Genomic DNA, 22,888 nt, shown 5'->3' on the forward strand with positions numbered 1-22,888 from the left:
CTGTTATCATGGGGAGCACGCAGATCGCGGCCCCCTGCTCGCCTCTGCACCAAGAGCAGAAATATTCTAAAAGTAATCACTTAAGCCGCAGGTCAATAAAAATAACATAAGAACAAATAATAAAAAGTCTCCCCCTAATAAAAGGAGCACAGCCCTCCACATCCAGTGCTGTACTCCCTGCCGCGGTGTCCGGTCCCAGGGACTAATCATGGACAAGTCCTAAGTGCACGGAAAAGAAGAAAAACGGAGGGAAAACAGGAAAGAAAGAAAGAAATATATATCTATGATAGATAGTGTCCCCTCTCTGCCGAAATAGTGATATTGGGGCCACACGGAGCCGCAGGTCGGGGTCTGCGCAGCGACACTTACCTCGTCGTAGTAGAAGCGGAGGTCGGCCCTCTTACACCGCAGGTCCCACAGCACGATGGTGCCGCTCTCATATCCTATCAGCAACTGCAAGAAAACAGGACGGTCAGGAGGAAGGATGCCCGTATACAGGGCGATGGATACACCGTATACAGGGCGATGGATACACCGTATACAGGGCGATGGATACACCGTATACAGGGCGATGGATACACCATATACAGGGCGATGGATACACCGTATACAGGGCGATGGATACACCGTATACAGGGCAAGAGGATGGATACACCGTATACAGGGCGATGGATACACCATATACAGGGCAAGAGGATGGATCCGCCGTATACAGGGCGATGGATACGCCGAATACAGGGCAAGAGGATGGCTACACCGTATACAGGGCGATGGATACGCCGTATACAGGGCGATGGATACGCCATATACAGGGCGATGGATACACCGTATACAGGGCGATGGATACACTGTATACAGGGCAAGAGGATGGATACACCGTATACAGGGCAAGGGGATGGATACACCGTATACAGGGCAAGGGGATGGATACACCGTATACAGGGCGATGGATACACCGTATACAGGGCAAGGGGAAGGATACGCCGTATACAGGGCGATGGATACACCGTATACAGGGCAAGGGGATGGATACGCCGTATACAGGGCGATGGATACACCGTATACAGGGCAAGGGGATGGATACGCCGTATACAGGGCGATGGATACACCGTATACAGGGCGATGGATACACCGTATACAGGGCGATGGATACACCGTATACAGGGCGATGGATACACCATATACAGGGCGATGGATACACCGTATACAGGGCGATGGATACACTGTATACAGGGCAAGAGGATGGATACGCCATATACAGGGCGATAGATACACCGTATACAGGGCGATGGATACACCGTATACAGGGCGATGGATACACCGTATACAGGGCGATGGATACACCGTATACAGGGCAAGGGGATGGATACGCCGTATACAGGGCGATGGATACACCGTATACAGGGCGATGGATACACCGTATACAGGGCGATGGATACACCGTATACAGGGCAAGAGGATGGATACACCGTATACAGGGCGATTGATACACCGTATACAGGGCGATGGATACACCGTATACAGGGCGATGGATACACCGTATACAGGGCGATGGATACACCGTATACAGGGCGATGGATACACCGTATACAGGGCGATGGATACACCATATACAGGGCGATGGATACACCGTATACAGGGCAAGGGGATGGATACACCGTATACAGGGCAAGGGGATGGATACGCGGTATACAGGGCGATGGATACACCGTATACAGGGCGATGGATACACCATATACAGGGCGATGGATACACCGTATACAGGGCGATGGATACACCGTATACAAGGCGATGGATACACCGTATACAGGGCGATGGATACACCGTATACAGGGCGATGGATACACCGTATACAGGGCGATGGATACACCGTATACAGGGCAAGGGTATGGATACACCATATACAGGGCAAGGGGATGGATACACCGTATACAGGGCGATGGATACACCATATACAGGGCAAGGGGATGGATACGCCGTATACAGGGCGATGGATACACCGTATACAGGGCGATGGATACACCGTATACAGGGCAAGGGGATGGATACGCCGTATACAGGGCAATGGATACACCGTATACAGGGCAAGGGGATAGATTCGCCGTATACAGGGCGATGGATACACCGTATACAGGGCAAGGGGATGCATACGCCGTATACAGGGCGATGGATACACCGTATACAGGGCGATGGATACACCGTATACAGGGCAAAGGGATGGATACGCCGTATACAAGGCAAGGGGATGGATACACCGTATACAGGGCGATGGATACACCGTATACAGGGCAAGGGGATGGATACACCGTATACAGGGCGATGGATACACCGTATACAGGGTGATGGATACACCGTATACAGGGCAAGGGGATGGATACACCGTCTACAGGGCAAGGGGATGGCTACACTGTATACAGGGCGATGGATACACCGTATACAGGGCGATGGATACACCATATACAGGGCAAGGGGATGGATACGCCGTATACAGGGCGATGGATACACCGTATACAGGGCGATGGATACACCGTATACAGGGCGATGGATACACCATATACAGGGCAAGGGGATGGATACGCCGTATACAGGGCGATGGATACACCGTATACAGGGCGATGGATACACCGTATACAGGGCAAGGGGATGGATACGCCGTATAAAGGGCGATGGATACACCGTATACAGGGCAAGGGGATGGATTCGCCGTATACAGGGCGATGGATACACCGTATACAGGGCAAGGCGATGGATACACCGTATACAGGGCAAAGGGATGGATACGCCGTATACAAGGCAAGGGGATGGATACACCGTATACAGGGCGATGGATACACCGTATACAGGGCGATGGATACACCGTATACAGGGCAAGGGGATGGATACACCGCATACAGGGCGATGGATACACCGTATACAGGGCGATGGAAACACCGTATACAGGGCAAGGGGATGGATACACCGTCTACAGGGCAAGGGGATGGATACACCGTATACAGGGCGATGGATACACCGTATACAGGGCAAGAGGATGGATACACCGTATACAGGGCGATGGATACACGGTATACAGGGCAAGAGGATGGATACACCGTATACAGGGCGATGGATACACCATATACAAGGGGATGGATACGCCGTATACTGGGCAATGGATACACCGTATACTGGGCAATGGATACACCGTTTACAGGGCGATGGATACACCGTATACAGGGTAAGGGGATGGATACACCATATACAGGGCGATGAATACACCATATACAAGGCGATGGATATACCATATACAAGGCGATCGATACACCGTATACAGGGCAAGGAGATGGATAAGCCGTATACAGGGCGATGCATACACCGTATACAGGGCGATGGATACACCGTATACAGGGCGATGGATACACCGTATACAGGGCGATGGATACACCGTATACAGGGCGATGGATACACCATATACAGGGCGATGGATACACCATATACAGGGCAAGGGGATGGATACGACGTATACAGGGCGATGGATACACCGTATACAGGGCAAGGCGATGGATACGCTGTATACAGGGCAAGGGGATGGATACACCATATACAAGGCGATGGATACTCCGTATACAGGGCGATGGATACACCGTATACAGGGCAAGAGGATGGATACACCATATACAGGGTAAGGGGATGGATACGCCATATACAGGGCGATGTACACACTGTATACAGGGCAAGGGGATGGATACGCCGTATACAGGGCGATGGATACACCGTATACAGGGCGATGGATACACCGTATACAGGGCGATGGATACACCGTATACAGGGCGATGGATACACCGTATACAGGTCAAGGGGATGGATACACCGTATACAGGGCGATGGATACACCGTATACAGGGCAAGAGGATGGATACACCGTATACAGGGCAATGGATACACCATATACAGGGCGATGGATACACCATATACAGGGCGATGGATACACCATATACAGGGCGATGAATACACCGTATACAGGGCAAGAGGATGGATACACCGTATACAGGGCGATGGATACACCGTATACAGGGTAAGGGGATGGATACGCCATATACAGGGCGATGGATACGCCGTATACAGGGTACGGGGATGGATACGCCGTATACAGGGCGATGGATACACCGTATACAGGGCGATGGATACACCGTATACAGGGCGATGGATACACGGTAGACAGGGCGATGGATACACGGTAGACAGGGCGATGGATACACGGTAGACAGGGCGATGGATACACCGTATACAGGGCAAGGGGATGGATACACCATATACAGGGCGATGGATACACCGTATACAGGGCAAGGGGATGGATAGACCGTATACAGGGCGATGAATACACCGTATACAGGAAAAGGGGATGGATACACTGTATACAGGGCGATGGATACACCGTATACAGGGCGATGGATACATCATATACAGGACAAGGGGATGGATACACAGTATACAGGGCAAGGGGATAGATACACCGTATACAGGGAGCCGCACACCCAGCAGCCCGGGACACCATGTGTGGCAGAACTCTGACCCCTCATATCCAAGAAGAACCGTCAGTCATCTACATAGGGGGGATAAGGGATTATCCAGCACAATGTCCGTCATCTGCACCAGGGGGGATAAGAGATTATCCAGCACAATGTCCGTCATCTGCACCAGGGGGGATAAGAGATTATCCAGCACAATGTCCGTCATCTGCACCAGGGGGATAAGAGATTATCCAGCACAATGTCCGTCATCTGCACCAGAGGGATAAGGGATTATCCAGCACAATGTCCGTCATCTGCACCCGGGGGATAAGGGATTATCCAGCACAATGTCCGTCATCTGCACCAGGAGGATAAGGGATTATCCAGCACAATGTCCATCATCTGCACCGGGGGGATAAGAGATTATCCAGCACAATGTCAGTCATCTGCACAGGGGGAAAAAGGGTTTATCCAGCACAATGTCCGTCATCTGCAGCGGGGGGATAAGAGATTATCCAGAGAGCTCAATGACATCTAGTAGTATTGCAACTGCAGGTTAAGATCTGTCAATACTTATATGTTGTAACAGCAGAACTGTGAATGCAGCTCCTAGCACTAGGTAGATCGAGGGCAGCACTAGCACTAGGTGGATCGAGGGCAGCACTAGCACTAGGTGGATCGAGGGCAGCACTAGGTGGATCGAGGGCAGCACTAGGTGGATCGAGGGCAGCACTAGGTGGATCGAGGGCAGCACTAGGTGGATCGAGGGCAGCACTAGGTGGATCGAGGGCAGCACTAGGTGGATCGAGGGCAGCACTAGGTAGATCGAGGGCAGCACTAGCACTAGGTGGATCGAGGGCAGCACTAGGTGGATCAAGGGCAGCACTAGGTGGATCAAGGGCAGCACTAGGTGGATCAAGGGCAGCACTAGGTGGATCAAGGGCAGCACTAGGTGGATCGAGGGCAGCACTAGGTGGATCGAGGGCAGCACTAGGTAGATCAAGGGCAGCACTAGCACTAGGTAGATCGAGGGCAGCACTAGCACTAGGTGGATCGAGGGCAGCACTAGATGGATCAAGGGCAACACTAGCACTAGGTAGATCGAGGGCAGCACTAGCACTAGGTGGATCGAGGGCAGCACTAGCACTAGGTGGATCGAGGGCAGCACTAGGTGGATCAAGGACAGCACTAGGTGGATCAAGGGCAACACTAGCACTAGGTAGATCGAGGGCAGCACTAGCACTAGGTGGATCGAGGGCAGCACTAGCACTAGGTGGATCGAGGGCAGCACTAGGTGGATCGAGGGCAGCACTAGGTGGATCAAGGGCAGCACTAGGTGGATCAAGGGCAGCACTAGGTGGATCAAGGGCAGCACTAGGTGGATCAAGGGCAGCACTAGGTGGATCGAGGGCAGCACTAGGTGGATCGAGGGCAGCACTAGGTAGATCAAGGGCAGCACTAGGTAGATCGAGGGCAGCACTAGCACTAGGTGGATCGAGGGCAGCACTAGATGGATCAAGGGCAACACTAGCACTAGGTAGATCGAGGGCAGCACTAGCACTAGGTGGATCGAGGGCAGCACTAGGTGGATCAAGGGCAGCACTAGGTGGATCGAGGGCAGCACTACGTGGATCGAGGACAGCACTAGCACTACGTGGATTGAGGACAGCACTAGCACTACGTGGATCGAGGGCAGCACTAGCACTACGTGGATTGAGGACAGCACTAGCACTAGGTAGATCGAGCACAGCACTAGCACTAGGTAGATCGAGGGCAGCACTAGAACTACTTGGATTGAGGGCAGCACTAGGTAGATCGAGAGCAGCACTAGGTAGATCAAGGGCAGCACTAGGTAGATGGAGGCAAGCACTAGGTAGATCGAGGGCAGCACTAGGTAGATCGAGGGCAGCACTAGGTAGATCGAGGGCAGCACTAGCACTAGGTGGATCGAGGGCAGCACTAGCACTAGGTGGATTGAGGGCAGCACTAGGTAGATCGAGGGCAGCACTAGGTAGATCGAGGGCAGCACTAGGTAGATCGAGGGCAGCACTAGGTAGATCGAGGGCAGCACTAGGTAGATCGAGGGCAGCACTAGGTAGATCGAGGGCAGCACTAGGTAGATCGAGGGCAGCACTAGGTGGATCGAGAGCAGCACTACGTGGATCGAGGGCAGCACTAGGTGGATCAACGACAACACTAGCACTAGGTAGATCGAGGGCAGCACTAGCACTAGGTGGATCGAGGGCAGCACTAGGTAGATCAAGGGCCGCACTAGGTGGATCGAGGGCAGCACTACGTGGATCGAGGACAGCACTACGTGGATCGACGGCAGCAAAAGGTGGATCGACGGCAGCACTAGGTGGATCGACGGCAGCACTAGGTGGATCGACGGCAGCACTAGGTGAATCGACAGCAGCACTAGGTGAATCGACGGCAGCACTAGGTGAATCGACGGCAGCACTAGGTGGATCGACGGCAGCACTAGGTGGATCGACGGCAGCACTAGGTGGATCGACGGCAGCACTAGGTGGATCGACGGCAGCACTAGGTGGATCAAGGGCAGCACTAGCACTAGGTAGATCGAGCACAGCACTAGCACTAGGTAGATCGAGGGCAGCACTAGAACTACTTGGATCGAGGGCAGCACTAGGTAGATCGAGGGCAGCACTAGATGGATCAAGGGCAACACTAGCACTAGGTAGATCGAGGGCAGCACTAGCACTAGGTGGATCGAGGGCAGCACTAGGTGGATCAAGGGCAGCACTAGGTGGATCGAGGGCAGCACTACGTGGATCGAGGACAGCACTAGCACTACGTGGATTGAGGACAGCATTAGCACTACGTGGATCGAGGGCAGCACTAGCACTACGTGGATAGAGGGCAGCACTAGGTGGATCAAGGGCAGCACTACGTGGATCGAGGACAGCACTAGCACTACGTGGATAGAGGGCAGCACTAGCACTACGTGGATTGAGGACAGCACTAGCACTAGGTAGATCGAGCACAGCACTAGCACTAGGTAGATCGAGGGCAGCACTAGAACTACTTGGATTGAGGGCAGCACTAGGTAGATCGAGGGCAGCACTAGGTAGATCAAGGGCAGCACTAGGTAGATGGAGGCAAGCACTAGGTAGATCGAGGGCAGCACTAGGTAGATCGAGGGCAGCACTAGCACTAGGTGGATCGAGGGCAGCACTAGCACTAGGTGGATTGAGGGCAGCACTAGGTAGATCGAGGGCAGCACTAGGTAGATCGAGGGCAGCACTAGGTAGATTGAGGGCAGCACTAGGTAGATTGAGGGCAGCACTAGGTAGATCGAGGGCAGCACTAGGTAGATCGAGGGCAGCACTAGGTGGATCGAGAGCAGCACTACGTGGATCGAGGGCAGCACTAAGTAGATCGAGGGCAGCACTAGCACTAGGTGGATCGAGGGCAGCACTAGGTGGATCAAGGACAACACTAGCACTAGGTAGATCGAGGGCAGCACTAGCACTAGGTGGATCGAGGGCAGCACTAGGTAGATCAAGGGCCGCACTAGGTGGATCGAGGGCAGCACTCCGTGGATCGAGGACAGCACTACGTGGATTGAGGGCAGCACTAGGTGGATCGACGGCAGCACTAAGTGGATCGACGGCAGCACTAGGTGAATCGACGGCAGCACTAGGTGAATCGACGGCAGCACTAGGTGAATCGACGGCAGCACTAGGTGGATCGACGGCAGCACTAGGTGGATCGACGGCAGCAATAGGTGGATCGACGGCAGCACTAGGTGGATCAAAGGCAGCACTAGCACTAGGTAGATCGAGCACAGCACTAGCACTAGGTAGATCGAGGGCAGCACTAGGTAGATCGAGGGCAGCACTAGGTGGATCGAGGGCAGCACTAGGTGGATCGAGGGCAGCACTAGCATTAGGCTATGTGCCCAAGTTGCAGAAATGAAGCAGAAAATTTCTGCTTCATTTCTGCAAGTCCTCTCCCGGAAAAACGCATGCGGAATTCCGCACGCGTTTATTGCGCGTTTTTCGTGCGTTTATCGCTCGTTTTCCACATGCGGAATTGCCTTGCGTTTTTTAATGCATTGCACAAAGGCAATTCCGCTTGTGGAAACGCAAAATTAATGGACATGCTGCGGATTTTTGAGCGCAGCATAAACACTGTAGAAAAATCCGCAGCATGTGCATAGAACATGCGGAATCCCCTTGGGGACCATGGGGGGTGGATTACCTAGCGTTTCACAAGCGTTTACGCTGCGGAAATTCCGCACCATATACGCTTGAAAAACGCTACGTGGGCACCCAGCCTTAGATAGATCGAGAGCAGCACTAAGTGGATCGAGGGCAGCACTAGCACTAGGTGGATCGAGGGCAGCACTAGCACTAGGTAGATCGAGGGCAGCACTAGCACTAGCTAGATCGAGGGCAGCACTAGCACTAGGAGGATCGAGGGCAGCACTAGCACTAGGAGGATCGAGGGCAGCACTAGCACTAGGTGGATCGAGGGCAGCACTAGGTCGATCGAGGGCAGCACTAGGTCAATCGAGGGCAGCACTAGGTCAATCGAGGGCAGCACTAGGTCAATCGAGGGCAGAATGTAACGGGTCTGGGAGGCGGAACCTCTGAGCTACTATACAAGGGGGCGGTCCTTGTAAGGGAGCGGGTGGCGACCAGGGTAGACGGGCAGGCAGTCACAGCAGGTGACTGGGACAGTCTCTGAATGAACGGACAGGAGGTCACGGCAAGTGACCGGGGCAGTCTCTGGATGAACGGGCAGGAGGTCACGGCAAGTGACCGGGGCAGTCTCTGGATGAACGGGCAGGAGGTCACGGCAAGTGACCGGGGCAGTCTCTGGGTAAAGGATTGGTACGACCTGTGGCGGCAGATGATAGACGTGAGCTCCCAGGTGAGCAGGCGAGAGTCTCTGGATAATCGGGTGGTCACAGCATGTGACGGCGGAGCCTCCAGGAAGACCAACAGACAGGTAGCAGATGAGCGCTCCCAGGTGAGCGGGCAGGAGTCTCTGGACAGGCAGGTGGTCACAGCACGTGACGGCAGAGCCTCCTAGTAGGCTAGCAGACAGGCAGCAGATGAGCGCTCCCAGGTGAGCGGGCAAGCTGGTCCTTAGACAGACTGACAGGAGTTGGAAGGCAGACCGTCGGACCTCAGGCAAGCAGGCAGGTAGAAGATGTGTGCTCCCAGGTGAGCGGGCAAGCTGGTCCTTAGACAGACTGACAGAAGTTGGAAGGCAGACCGTCGGACCTCAGGCTAGCAGGCGGGTAGCAGGATATCAGGCAGGAATTAGACAGTAGACTGGCAGGAATCTGGCAGGTATCTGGCAGGTAACTGGCAACGGGACCTGAGGGCTGAATCAGAGTAGTGAACAGTGCTACAACATTGCTCGGGCACCTCCATTTTGGAGGAGGTGCCTTTTATATGGGAGATCCTCCGGCAATTGGCCGGGGACTCCTTAGGACGGCGCGCGCGGTCCCTTTAAGAGAGGGGGAGCGCGCGCGCGCCCTAAGCACACATGCCGGGGAAGGAGCGCGTGCCGGAAGCAGCGGGGAGAGAAGCGCTGGAGGACGCCGCGCCAGGAGCGGGGAGGTGAGAGGGACGGCGTCTCTGCCTAGAACGGGGCAGAGACGCCGATGCTACAGTACCCCCCCCTTTAGGCCCCCTCTTTTTTTGGCCAGAAAGAAATTTCTCAAGGAGAAGCGGGGCGTTGATGTTCTCCCTGGGTTCCCAAGTTCTCTCCTCAGGACCAAACCCCTTCCAATCTACCAGAAAAAAGGTTTTTCCTCTTACCCTCTTGGAGGCCAGAATACTCTCTACCTCAAAGATGTCATCAGCGGAAACCGGAGCAGGAGGGGCACCTGGATTTTTGGAAAAAAAGTTAAAGACAACGGGTTTGAGGAGAGATACGTGGAAGGAGTTGGGGATCCGTAGGGTGGCCGGGAGTTTTAATTTGTAGGCCACAGGGTTAATTTGCCTGAGGACTTCGAAGGGGCCGATGAATCGAGGACCCAACTTGTAGGAGGGTACTTTGAGCCGCACATGTTTGGATGAGAGCCAAACCTTGTCTCCCGGACGGAATTGGGGCGGATCCAGACGTCTCTTATCAGCATATCTCTTAATCCGCTCAGAGGAGAGAAGAAGAGCGGACCTGGTGCTCTCCCAAATAGTAGAAAATTCGCTGACAAGAGACTCCGCAGCAGGGTTGTCCACAGAAACGGAGACAGGAAGTGGAATCCGGGGATGTTGGCCACCGACTATAAAGAACGGGGATTTGGAAGAGGACTCGCTCTCATGGTTGTTATAAGAGAACTCGGCCCATGGTAGGAGATCCACCCAGTCCGAGTGGTGAGCATCAACGAAGTGCCGGAGGTAGCTGGACAAGATCTGATTGATCCGCTCCACTTGACCATTGGACTGAGGGTGGTAAGCGGAGGAGAAATCCAGGGTAATGTCCAGCAGCTTAAATGTGGCTCTCCAGAAGCGAGAGGTGAACTGAACCCCACGATCCGACACGATGTGGAGGGGCAGACCATGGAGACGGAAGATGTGGCGGATAAAGTCTTTAGCCAGCTCGGGTGCAGACGGATGACCAGGCAGGGGAATGAAGTGGGCCATCTTAGAAAAACGGTCAGCGACAACCCAAATGACAGTACAACCGGCAGAAACTGGAAGGTCGGTGATAAAGTCCATAGCGATTTGTTGCCAAGGAGCAGCAGGTACGGGAAGGGGCAGGAGATGGCCGGCAGGTAGATGTCGGGGAACTTTGTTACGGGCACAGGATGAACAGGCCGCGACGAAGTCTACCACGTCCTTACGCAGGGTAGGCCACCAGTAATGCCGGGTAATAAGTTGGAAGGTCTTCTTTTGGCCAGCATGGCCAGCTAGTTTAGAAGAATGTCCCCAGCGAAGAACCCTCTCCCGATCTGGCACAGCTACGAACGTCTTACCGGGTGGAAGACGAGTCAGATCCAAGGGGGCCACATTCATCACCTTGGAGGAGTCGATGATGTGCGTAGGTTCCTCCTCTTGATCGGAGGACAGGAAGGACCGGGACAAGGCATCAGCTTTGACGTTATTGTCCGCCGGACGGAAATGAAGAATGAAGTCGAAGCGGGCAAAAAACAACGACCACCGGGCCTGGTGAGGATTGAGTCTCTGGGCATTTTGGAGATATGCCAGGTTTTTGTGATCCGTGTAGATAATTACCGGGTAGAGAGCCCCTTCAAGCAGATAGCGCCACTCTCCCAGTGCCAATTTGATGGCTAGCAATTCCCGGTCTCCAATGGAGTAGTTGCGCTCCGACGAGGAGAAGATTTTGGAGAAGAAGCCGCACGTTACCATTCTCCCGGTAGAAGACTTCTGGGTGAGCACCGCTCCGGCTCCGGTGGAGGAGGCATCAACCTCCAGGTAGAATTGTTTATTACAGTCCGGACGGTGCAGGACGGGAGCAGAGGCGAAGGCTTTCTTTAGGGAAAGGAAGGCCTCCTCGGCTTCAGGCGACCATGTCCTGGGGTTAGCCCCCTTACGGGTAAGTGCAGATATGGGAGCAGTCCGAGACGAGAAGTGTGGGATGAAAAGACGATAATAATTAGCGAAGCCCAGGAATCGCTGTATCGCCTTCAAACCTTCAGGACGAGGCCATTTTAGAACGGAAGAGAGCTTCTCGGGATCCATTTGCAGACCTGTTTGGGAGATGACATAGCCCAAGAACGGAAGGGAGGTCTGATCGAAGAGGCACTTCTCGTATTTGGCGTAAAGGTGGTTCTGCCGAAGCCTAAGCAGGACCTGACGAACATCCCTCCGGTGTGTGGGGAGATCCGGAGAGAAGACCAAGATATCGTCCAGGTATACCACTACGCAGGAGTACAGGAGGTCACGGAAGATGTCGTTGACTAGTTCCTGAAAGACAGCGGGAGCATTACAGAGACCGAAGGGCATCACAAGCTACTCGTAGTGACCGTCCCGGGTATTGAATGCCGTCTTCCACTCGTCTCCTTGACGGATACGGACCAGATTATACGCTCCTCGTAGATCCAGCTTGGAGAAGATCCTGGCACCCTTGAGACGGTCAAACAATTCGGAGATGAGTGGCAGGGGATATTTGTTTTTTACCGTGATGAGATTGAGTCCTTTGTAGTCAATACAGGGACGTAGCGAGCCGTCTTTCTTTTTGACAAAGAAGAATCCGGCTCCAGCCGGGGAGGTAGATTTTCGGATAAATCCCCTAGCCAGATTCTCTTCAATGTACTCAGACATGGCTCGGGTCTCGGCTGCAGACAACGGGTAGATACGCCCACGGGGAGGAGTGGTGCCAGGTACCAGGTCGATCGGGCAATCGTATGGCCTATGGGGTGGCAACGTCTCAGCTTCCTTCTTACCGAAGACGTCCGCATAGGGCCAGTAGGGAGCCGGGAGACCAGGTAAGTTAGCTGGAGTAGGCTGAGGGCGAAGTGGACGGACCGGGACCAGGCAGGTCCTATGGCAGTCAGGACCCCATCGGAGTACTTCTCCGGACCGCCAGTTTAATACGGGTTCATGTGTCTGGAGCCATGGTAGACCTAGCAACAGGGAGTGAGAAAGTCCGGACAGCACATGGAATGAGATCTCCTCAGAGTGCAGCATTCCCACCTGCAGGGTTATGGGTTCGGTGACAAGCAGGATGGTCTCCGAGAGAAGTCTTCCATCCACGGAGGCGACTGACAATGGTTCAGCCAGGGACTTGGTGGGAATATAGTATCTCTCTACCAGAGACTGGGAGATGAGGTTTCCAGCAGCTCCAGAATCCAGATGGGCGAGTTCAAAGAGACGGTTTTCTCCCCAAGCAATAGAGACCGGTAAGGTCAGAGACGGAGAGGGCTTACTTTCGTCTAGGACGACCTCTCCGAGTGGTCCTAGACACTGGCGTTTCCCGGCTTTTCCGGGCAGGAACGGATGAAGTGCTTCATACTGCCACAATAGAAACAGCTTCCCTCGGCTCGGCGAGATTCTTGGCGAGAACCGACCATCTTGGTCTGGTCGACCTGCATAGGCTCAGGAGAGTGTAGCTGAGGAGAGACGGAGGGAGTGACGGGTTTCTGAAAAGTAGGAGCTAGACGTGGAAACCTCCTCTCACGGGTGACCTCTTTGGCACGCTCCTGGAACCGCAGGTCAATCCGGGTGGCAAGAGTTATTAGGTCATCGAGAGTGGTAGGAATGTCCCGACCGGCAAGTTCATCTTTAATACGGCCGGACAGACCCTCCCAGAAGACAGAAACCAGAGCATCATTATCCCAGGCCAGCTCCGAGGCAAGGGTACGGAACCGTATGGCATATTGGCCCACGGTGAGACTTCCCTGACGGAGGCGTAGCAGAGATGATGCGGATGAGGTCTTGCGTCCGGGTTCGTCGAAGACTTTCCGGAAAGCCGTGAGAAAGGCAGGCAAGTCGGACACCAGGGGGTCTCCTCTCTCCCATAGAGGATTTAGCCAGGCCAGGGCCTCTCCAGTGAGATGGGACATGATGAAGGCAATTTTGGCCCGGTCGGAGTTAAACTGGTGAGACAGGAGTTCAAAGTGCAGGGTGCACTGATTTATGAAGCCCCGAGCCTGGGCGGAGTCGCCTCCGAAACGAGGAGGTGCAGAAAGCCGGGGTCCGGGGTAGGATACCATGTTATTAGTGGGCAGTGGAGCTGCCGGATTGCGAGTCATGGCACTGGCGGTGGTTGCAGGCCGAGCAGTCAGAGTGTCCAGGCGAGAATTGACATTCCGCAGGTGACCCAGGATGGACTCCTGTTGGGACCTCTGACGGGACAGTTCATTACACAGGTCCGAGAGCGAGGGAGCTTGGGTGCCACCGGGTTCCATGGCCCGAGCAAACTGTAACGGGTCTGGGAGGCGGAACCTCTGAGCTACTATACAAGGGGGCGGTCCTTGTAAGGGAGCGGGTGGCGACCAGGGTAGACGGGCAGGCAGTCACGGCAAGTGACCGGGGCAGTCTCTGGATGAACGGGCAGGAGGTCACGGCAAGTGACCGGGGCAGTCTCTGGATGAACGGGCAGGAGGTCACGGCAAGTGACCGGGGCAGTCTCTGGATGAACGGGCAGGAGGTCACGGCAAGTGACCGGGGCAGTCTCTGGGTAAAGGATTGGTACGACCTGTGGCGGCAGATGATAGACGTGAGCTCCCAGGTGAGCAGGCGAGAGTCTCTGGATAATCGGGTGGTCACAGCATGTGACGGCGGAGCCTCCAGGAAGACCAACAGACAGGTAGCAGATGAGCGCTCCCAGGTGAGCGGGCAGGAGTCTCTGGACAGGCAGGTGGTCACAGCACGTGACGGCAGAGCCTCCTGGTAGGCTAGCAGACAGGCAGCAGATGAGCGCTCCCAGGTGAGCGGGCAAGCTGGTCCTTAGACAGACTGACAGGAGTTGGAAGGCAGACCGTCGGACCTCAGGCTAGCAGGCCGGTAGCAGGATATCAGGCAGGAATTAGACAGTAGACTGGCAGGAATCTGGCAGGTAACTGGCAACGGGACCTGAGGGCTGAAGCAGAGTAGTGAACAGTGCTACAACATTGCTCGGGCACCTCCATTTTGGAGGAGGTGCCTTTTATATGGGAGATTCCTCCGGCAATTGGCCGGGGACTCCTTAGGACGGCGCGCGCGGTCCCTTTAAGAGAGGGGGAGCGCGCGCGCGTGCGCCCTAAGCACACTGCCGGGGAAGGAGCGCGTGCCGGAAGCAGCGGGGAGAGAAGCGCTGGAGGACGCCGCGCCAGGAGCGGGGAGGTGAGAGGGACGGCGTCTCTGCCTAGAACGGGGCAGAGACGCCGATGCTACACAGAACTAGCACTAGGTGGATCGAGGGCAGAACTAGCACTAGGTGGATCGAGGGCAGAACTAGGTGGATCGAGGGCAGCACTAGGTGGATCGAGGGCAGCACTAGGTGGATCGAGGGCAGCACTAGGTGGATCGAGGGCAGCAATAGGTGGATCGAGGGCAGCACTAGCACTAGGTGGATCGAGGGCAGCACTAGGTAGATCGAGGGCAGCACTAGGTGGATCGAGGGCAGAACTAGCACTAGGTGGATCGAGGGCAGCACTAGGTGGATCGAGGGCAGCACTAGGTGGATCGAGGGCAGCACTAGGTGGATCGAGGGCAGCACTAGGTAGATCGAGGGCAGCACTAGGTAGATCGAGGGCAGCACTAGGTAGATCGAGGGCAGCACTAGGTAGATCGAGGGCAGCACTAGCATTAGATAGATCGAGAGCAGCACTAAGTGGATCGAGGGCAGCACTAGCACTAGGTGGATCGAGGGCAGCACTAGCACTAGGTAGATCGAGGGCAGCACTAGGTGGATCGAGGGCAGCACTAGTTGGATTGAAGGCAGCACTAATTGGATCAAGGGCAGCACTAGGTGGATCAAGGGCAGCACTAGGTAGATCAAGGGCAGCACTAGGCGGATCGAGGGCAGCACTAGGTGGATCAAGGGCAGCACTAGGTAGATCGATGGCAGCACTATGTGGATCGAGGGCAGCACTACGTGGATCGAGGGCAGCACTAGGTAGATAGAGGGCAGCACTAGGTAGATAGAGGGCAGCACTAGCACTAGGTGGATCGAGGGCAGCACTAGCTGGATCGACGGCAGCACTATGTGGATCGAGGGCAGCACTAGAACTACTTGGATCGAGGGCAGCACTAGGTAGATCCAAGGCAGCACTAGGTAGATCGAGGGCAGCACTAGGTGGATCGAGGGCAGCACTAGGTAGATGGAGGCAAGCACTAGGTAGATCGAGGGCAGCACTAGTTGGATCGAGGGAAGCACTAGAACTACTTGGATCGAGCGCAGCACTAGGTAGATCGAGGGCAGCACTAGGTGGATCGAGGGGAATACTAGATAGATGGAGGCAAGCACTAGGTAGATCGAGGGCAGTACATCGAAGGCAGCACTAGGTAGATCGAGGGCAGCACTAGATAGATCAAAGGCAGCACTAGGTAGATCAAAGGCAGCACTAGGTAGATCAAAGGCAGCACTAGCACTAGGTAGATCAAAGGCAGCACTAGCACTAGGTGGATCGAGAGCAGCACTAGGTGGATCGAGTGCAGCACTAGTTGGATTGAAGGCAGCACTAAGTGGATCGAGGGCAGCACTAGGTTGATCAAGGGCAGCACTAGGTGGATCGAGGGCAGCACTAGGTGGATCGAGGGCAGCACTAGCACTAGGTAGATCGAGGGCAGCACTAACACTAAGTAGATCGAGGGCAGCACTAGGTGGATCAAGGGCAGCACTAGGTGGATCAAGGGCAGCACTAGGTAGATCAAGGGCAGCACTAGGTGGATCGACGGCAGCACTACGTGGATCGAGGGCAGCACTACGCGGATCGAGGGCAGGACTAGGTAGATAGAGGGCAGCACTAGGTGTATCGACGGCAGCACTAGGTAGATAGAGGGCAGCGCTAGGTGGATCGAGGGCAGCACAACGTGGATCGAGGGCAGCACTAGGTAGATAGAGGGCAGCACTAGGTGTATCGACGGCAGCACTAGGTAGATAGAGGGCAGCTCTAGGTGGATCAACGGCAGCAATAGGTGGATCGAGGGCAGCACTAGGTGGATCGACGGCAGCAATAGGTGGATCGAGGGCAGCAATAGGTGGATCGAGGGCAGCACTACGCGGATCGAGGGCAGCACTAGGTGGATCGACGGCAGCAATAGGTGGATCGAGGGCAGCACTAGGTGGATCGACGGCAGCACTATGTTTATAGAGAGCAGCACTAAGTGGATCGAGGGTAGCACTAGGTGGATCGAGGGCAGCACTAGCACTAGGTAGATCGAGGGCAGCACTAGAACTACTTGGATCGAGGGCAGCACTAGGTGGATCGAGGGCAGCACTAGGTAGATCGAGGGCAGCACTAGCATTAGATAGATCGAGAGCAGCACTAAGTGGATAGAGGGCAGCACTAGCACTAGGTAGATCGAGGGCAGCACTAGGCAGATCGAGGGCAGCACTTGCACTAGGTAGATCGAGGGCAGCACTAGCACTAGGTGGATCGATGGCAGCACTAGCACTAGGTGGATCGAGGGCAGCACTAGCACTAGGTGGATCGAGGGCAGCACTAGCACTAGGTAGATCGAGGGCAGCACTAGCACTAGGTAGATCGAGAGCAGCACTAGCACTAGGTGGATCGAGGGCAGCACTAGCACTAGGTAGATCGAGGGCAGCAGTAGCACTAGGTAGATCGAGGGCAGCAGTAGCACTAGGTAGATCGAGGGCAGCACTAGCACTAGGTAGATCGAGGGCAGCACTAGCACTAGGTAGATCGAGGGCAGCACTAGCACTACTTGGATCGAGGGCAGCACTAGGTAGATCAAGGGCAGCAGTAGCACTAGGTAGATCGAAGGCAGCACTAGATGATTCGAGGGCAGCACTAGGTAGATCGAGGGAAGCACTAAGTGGATCGAGGGCAGCACTAGCACTAGGTGGATCGAGGGCAGCACTAAGTGGATCGAGGGCAGCACTAAGTGGATCGAGGGCAGCACTAGGACTAGGTGGATCAAGGGCAGCAGTAGCACTAGGTAGATCGAGGGCAGCACTAGATGATTCGAGGGCAGCACTAAGTGGATCGAGGGCAGCACTAAGTGGATCGAGGCCAGCACTAGCACTAGGTGGATCGAGGGCAGCATTAGCACTAGGTAGATCAAGGGCAGCACTAGTACTAGGTGGAACCAGGAAGATCCAGCTGAACAAATCTTCTAAAATCCATATTTTATTGGGTCATGCAAAAAATATTAAAAGTCCACCTTGGAGAGGAACAGCAAACGCGTTTCGAACTATAAGTTCTTAATCATTGCATAGCAAAAAAAGCAGCAAGGAAGTGGTATTTATATGTCATGTCCTGCTACGCACCTGTTCTAAGCTAGGTTAATCAAAAATTTAAACACACATACCATATTAAAACCGTATAGCATAGAAACAATGCATATAAATGAATAATCCAAGAGAAAAAAAAAAAAAAAAAAGGAACATAAACATAAGGCTGTGTGCCCACGTAGCATTTTTCAAGCGTATATGCTGCGGAATTTCCGCAGCGTAAACGCTTGAAAAACGCATGTATATCCGCACCCCATGGTCCCCAATGGGATTCCGCAAGTTCTATGCACATGCTGCGGATTTTTCCGCAGCGTTTATGCCGCGTTCAAAAATCCGCAGCATGTCATTTAATTTTGCGTTTCCACAAGCGGAATTGCCTTTGTCCAATGCATAAAAAACGCAAGGCAATTCCGCATGTGGAAAACGCGTGATAAACGCGCGAAAAATGCGCGATAAACGCGTGCGGAATTCCGCATGCGTTTTTCCGGGAGAGGATTTGCATTTATGCAGCAGAAATTTTCTGCTTCATAAATGCAACGTGGGCACATAGCCTAATAATCTATAAATAATCACTCATAATGATACATCAAATCATGTCTGATATTTAAACCCGCTGGTACACGTGTATTTAAAGTATAAATCCACCAACTTTCTCTATTAAGGAGTTTTCTCCTATGATCTCCCCCTCTGAGGTTTCAGCACTTTTTCTATGCCCGTTACTATAAATGTTGAAGTATCTCCATTATGGCAGAACGAAAAATGTCTTGATGCTGCAGAACACCTGATACTTCATTTATTATCTGCATCTGATAGATGCCTTCGGATGCGTTTTTTCAAGGGAGTACACGTACATCCCACGTATTGGAGACAGCACGCACTGCATGAAATAATATATATGACAGAAGTAGTGTTACAATTAATAAAAAATTTTATGTTATATTTTATATTGGTAGAAAAAGATGTAAAAGTCGCTGCATTTTTAACATGGCTGCAGCAAGTGCAAATGGTGTGACCACATTTATAAAAACCAGTTGTGTGTAGCCAGGTACTAGAATTAGAAGGATCTTGTTTGAGAAAAAGACTAGGGGATAAAAGATCCCCCAAAGTGGGGGCCTTATGAGCTGTGAACCTAACACTAGCACTACTTGGATCGACGGCAGCACTAGGTAGATAGAGGGCAGCAGTAGCACTAGGTAGATAGAGGGCAGCAGTAGCACTAGGTAGATAGAGGGCAGCAGTAGCACTAGGTAGATAGAGGGCAGCAGTAGCACTAGGTGGATAGAGGGCAGCACTAGCACTAGGTGGATAGAGGGCAGCACTAGCACTAGGTGGATAGAGGGCAGCAGTAGCACTAGGTGGATAGAGGGCAGCAGTAGCACTAGGTGGATAGAGGGCAGCAGTAGCACTAGGTGGATAGAGGGCAGCACTAGCACTAGGTGGATAGAGGGCAGCACTAGCACTAGGTAGATAGAGGGCAGCAGTAGCACTAGGTAGATACAGGGCAGCACTAGCACTAGGTGGATAGAGGGCAGCACTAGCACTAGGTAGATAGAGGGCAGCACTAGCACTAGGTAGATAGAGGGCAGCACTAGCACTAGGTAGATAGAGGGCAGCAGTAGCACTAGGTAGATAGAGGGCAGCACTAGCACTAGGTAGACAGAGGGCAGCAGTAGCACTAGGTAGATAGAGGGCAGCACTAGCACTAGGTGGATAGAGAGCAGCACTAGGTAGATAGAGGGCAGCACTAGCACTAGGTAGATAGAGGGCAGCACTAGCACTAGGTAGATAGAGGGCAGCACTAGCACTAGGTAGATAGAGGGCAGCAGTAGCACTAGGTGGATAGAGGGCAGCACTAGCACTAGGTGGATAGAGGGCAGCACTAGCACTAGGTAGATAGAGGGCAGCACTAGCACTAGGTAGATAGAGGGCAGCAGTAGCACTAGGTAGATAGAGGGCAGCACTAGCACTAGGTGGATAGAGGGCAGCACTAGCACTAGGTAGATAGAGGGCAGCACTAGCACTAGGTAGATAGAGGGCAGCAGTAGCACTAGGTAGATAGAGGGCAGCAGTACCACTAGGTAGATAGAGGGCAACAGTAGCACTAGGTGGATAGAGGGCAGCAGTAGCACTAGGTGGATAGAGGGCAGCAGTAGCACGAGGTGGATAGAGGGCAGCAGTAGCACTAGGTAGATAGAGGGCAGCAGTAGCACTAGGTAGATAGAGGGCAGCGGTAGCACTAGGTGGATAGAGGGCAGCAGTAGCACTAGGTGGATAGAGGGCAGCAGTAGCACTAGGTAGATAGAGGGCAGCAGTAGCACTAGGTGGATAGAGGGCAGCACTAGCACTAGGTAGATAGAGGGCAGCACTAGCACTAGGTAGATAGAGGGCAGCACTAGCACTAGGTAGATAGAGGGCAGCACTAGCACTAGGTAGATAGAGGGCAGCAGTAGCACTAGGTAGATAGAGGGCAGCACTAGCACTAGGTGGATAGAGAGCAGCACTAGCACTAGGTAGATAGAGGGCAGCACTAGCACTAGGTAGATAGAGGGCAGCACTAGCACTAGGTAGATAGAGGGCAGCACTAGCACTAGGTAGATAGAGGGCAGCACTAGCACTAGGTAGATAGAGGGCAGCACTAGCACTAGGTGGATAGAGGGCAGCACTAGCACTAGGTGGATAGAGGGCAGCACTAGCACTAGGTAGATAGAGGGCAGCACTAGCACTAGGTAGATAGAGGGCAGCAGTAGCACTAGGTAGATAGAGGGCAGCAGTAGCACTAGGTAGATAGAGGGCAGCACTAGCACTAGGTAGATAGAGGGCAGCAGTAGCACTAGGTGGATAGAGGGTAGCACTAGGTAGATAGAGGGCAGCACTAGCACTAGGTAGATAGAGGGCAGCACTAGCACTAGGTGGATAGAGGACAGCAGTAGCACTAGGTAGATAGAGGGCAGCACTAGCACTAGGTAGATAGAGGGCAGCAGTAGCACTAGGTAGATAGAGGGCAGCACTAGCACTAGGTGGATAGAGGGCAGCACTAGCACTAGGTGGATAGAGGGCAGCACTAGCACTAGGTAGATAGAGGGCAGCAGTAGCATTAGGTAGATAGAGGGCAGCAGTAGCACTAGGTAGATAGAGGGCAGCACTAGCACTAGGTGGATAGAGGGCAGCACTAGCACTAGGTAGATAGAGGGCAGCAGTAGCACTAGGTAGATAGAGGGCAGCAGTAGCACTAGGTAGATCAAGGGCAGCAGTAGCACTAGGTAGATAGAGGGCAGCAGTAGCACTAGGTGGATAGAGGGCAGCACTAGGTGATTCGAGGGCAGCACTAGGTAGATAGAGGGCAGCACTAGGTAGATAGAGGGCAGCACTAGGTAGATAGAGGGCAGCACTAGGTAGATAGAGGGCAGCACTAGCACTAGGTGGATAGAGGGCAGCACTAGGTGATTCGAGGTCAGCACTAGGTAGATCAAGGGCAGCAGTAGCACTAGGTGGATCGAGGGCAGCACTAGCACTAGGTGGATCGAGGGCAGCACTAGCACTAGGTAGATAGAGGGCAGCACTAGCACTAGGTGGATAGAGGGCAGCACTAGCACTAGGTGGATAGAGGGCAGCACTAGCACTAGGTAGATAGAGGGCAGCACTAGCACTAGGTAGATCGAGGGCAGCACTAGCACTAGGTGGATAGAGGGCAGCACTAGCACTAGGTAGATAGAGGGCAGCACTAGCACTAGGTAGATAGAGGGCAGCACTAGCACTAGGTGATTCGAGGGCAGCACTAGGTAGATCAAGGGCAGCAGTAGCACTAGGTAGATAGAGGGCAGCACTAGCACTAGGTGGATCGAGGGCAGCACTAGCACTAGGTAGATAGAGGGCAGCACTAGGTGATTCGAGGGCAGCACTAGGTAGATAGAGGGCAGCACTAGGTAGATAGAGGGCAGCACTAGGTAGATAGAGGGCAGCACTAGGTAGATAGAGGGCAGCACTAGCACTAGGTGGATAGAGGGCAGCACTAGCACTAGGTGGATAGAGGGCAGCACTAGGTGATTCGAGGGCAGCACTAGGTAGATCAAGGGCAGCAGTAGCACTAGGTGGATCGAGGGCAGCACTAGCACTAGGTGGATCGAGGGCAGCACTAGCACTAGGTAGATAGAGGGCAGCACTAGCACTAGGTGGATAGAGGGCAGCACTAGCACTAGGTGGATAGAGGGCAGCACTAGCACTAGGTAGATAGAGGGCAGCACTAGCACTAGGTAGATCGAGGGCAGCACTAGCACTAGGTGGATAGAGGGCAGCACTAGCACTAGGTAGATAGAGGGCAGCACTAGCACTAGGTAGATAGAGGGCAGCACTAGCACTAGGTAGATAGAGGGCAGCACTAGCACTAGGTGATTCGAGGGCAGCACTAGGTAGATCAAGGGCAGCAGTAGCACTAGGTAGATAGAGGGCAGCACTAGCACTAGGTGGATAGAGGGCAGCACTAGGTGATTCGAGGGCAGCACTAGGTGGATAGAGGGCAGCACTAGGTGATTCGAGGGCAGCACTAGGTAGATCAAGGG

At 53.8% G+C, this 22,888-nt stretch overlaps 1 protein-coding gene across 9 annotated transcripts in view; it reads right to left on the reverse strand.

Moving 5' to 3' along the window:
- The window catches only part of STXBP5L (syntaxin binding protein 5L), a 604,719-nt gene that overhangs the window by 286,831 nt on the left and 295,000 nt on the right, over nucleotides 1-22,888 (reverse strand). For all 9 annotated transcript variants that reach the window (XM_073668710.1, XM_073668706.1, XM_073668709.1 and 6 more), the window contains exon 7: nucleotides 370-453. In XM_073668710.1, the coding sequence (XP_073524811.1) occupies nucleotides 370-453 (84 nt within the window). The remainder of the gene's footprint in view (nucleotides 1-369; nucleotides 454-22,888) is intronic.

Source organism: Phyllobates terribilis, unplaced genomic scaffold, assembly GCF_046119375.1.
Source record: "Phyllobates terribilis strain yellow unplaced genomic scaffold, ASM4611937v1 Scaffold_2__4_contigs__length_985480577, whole genome shotgun sequence".
NCBI lineage: Eukaryota > Metazoa > Chordata > Amphibia > Anura > Dendrobatidae > Phyllobates > Phyllobates terribilis.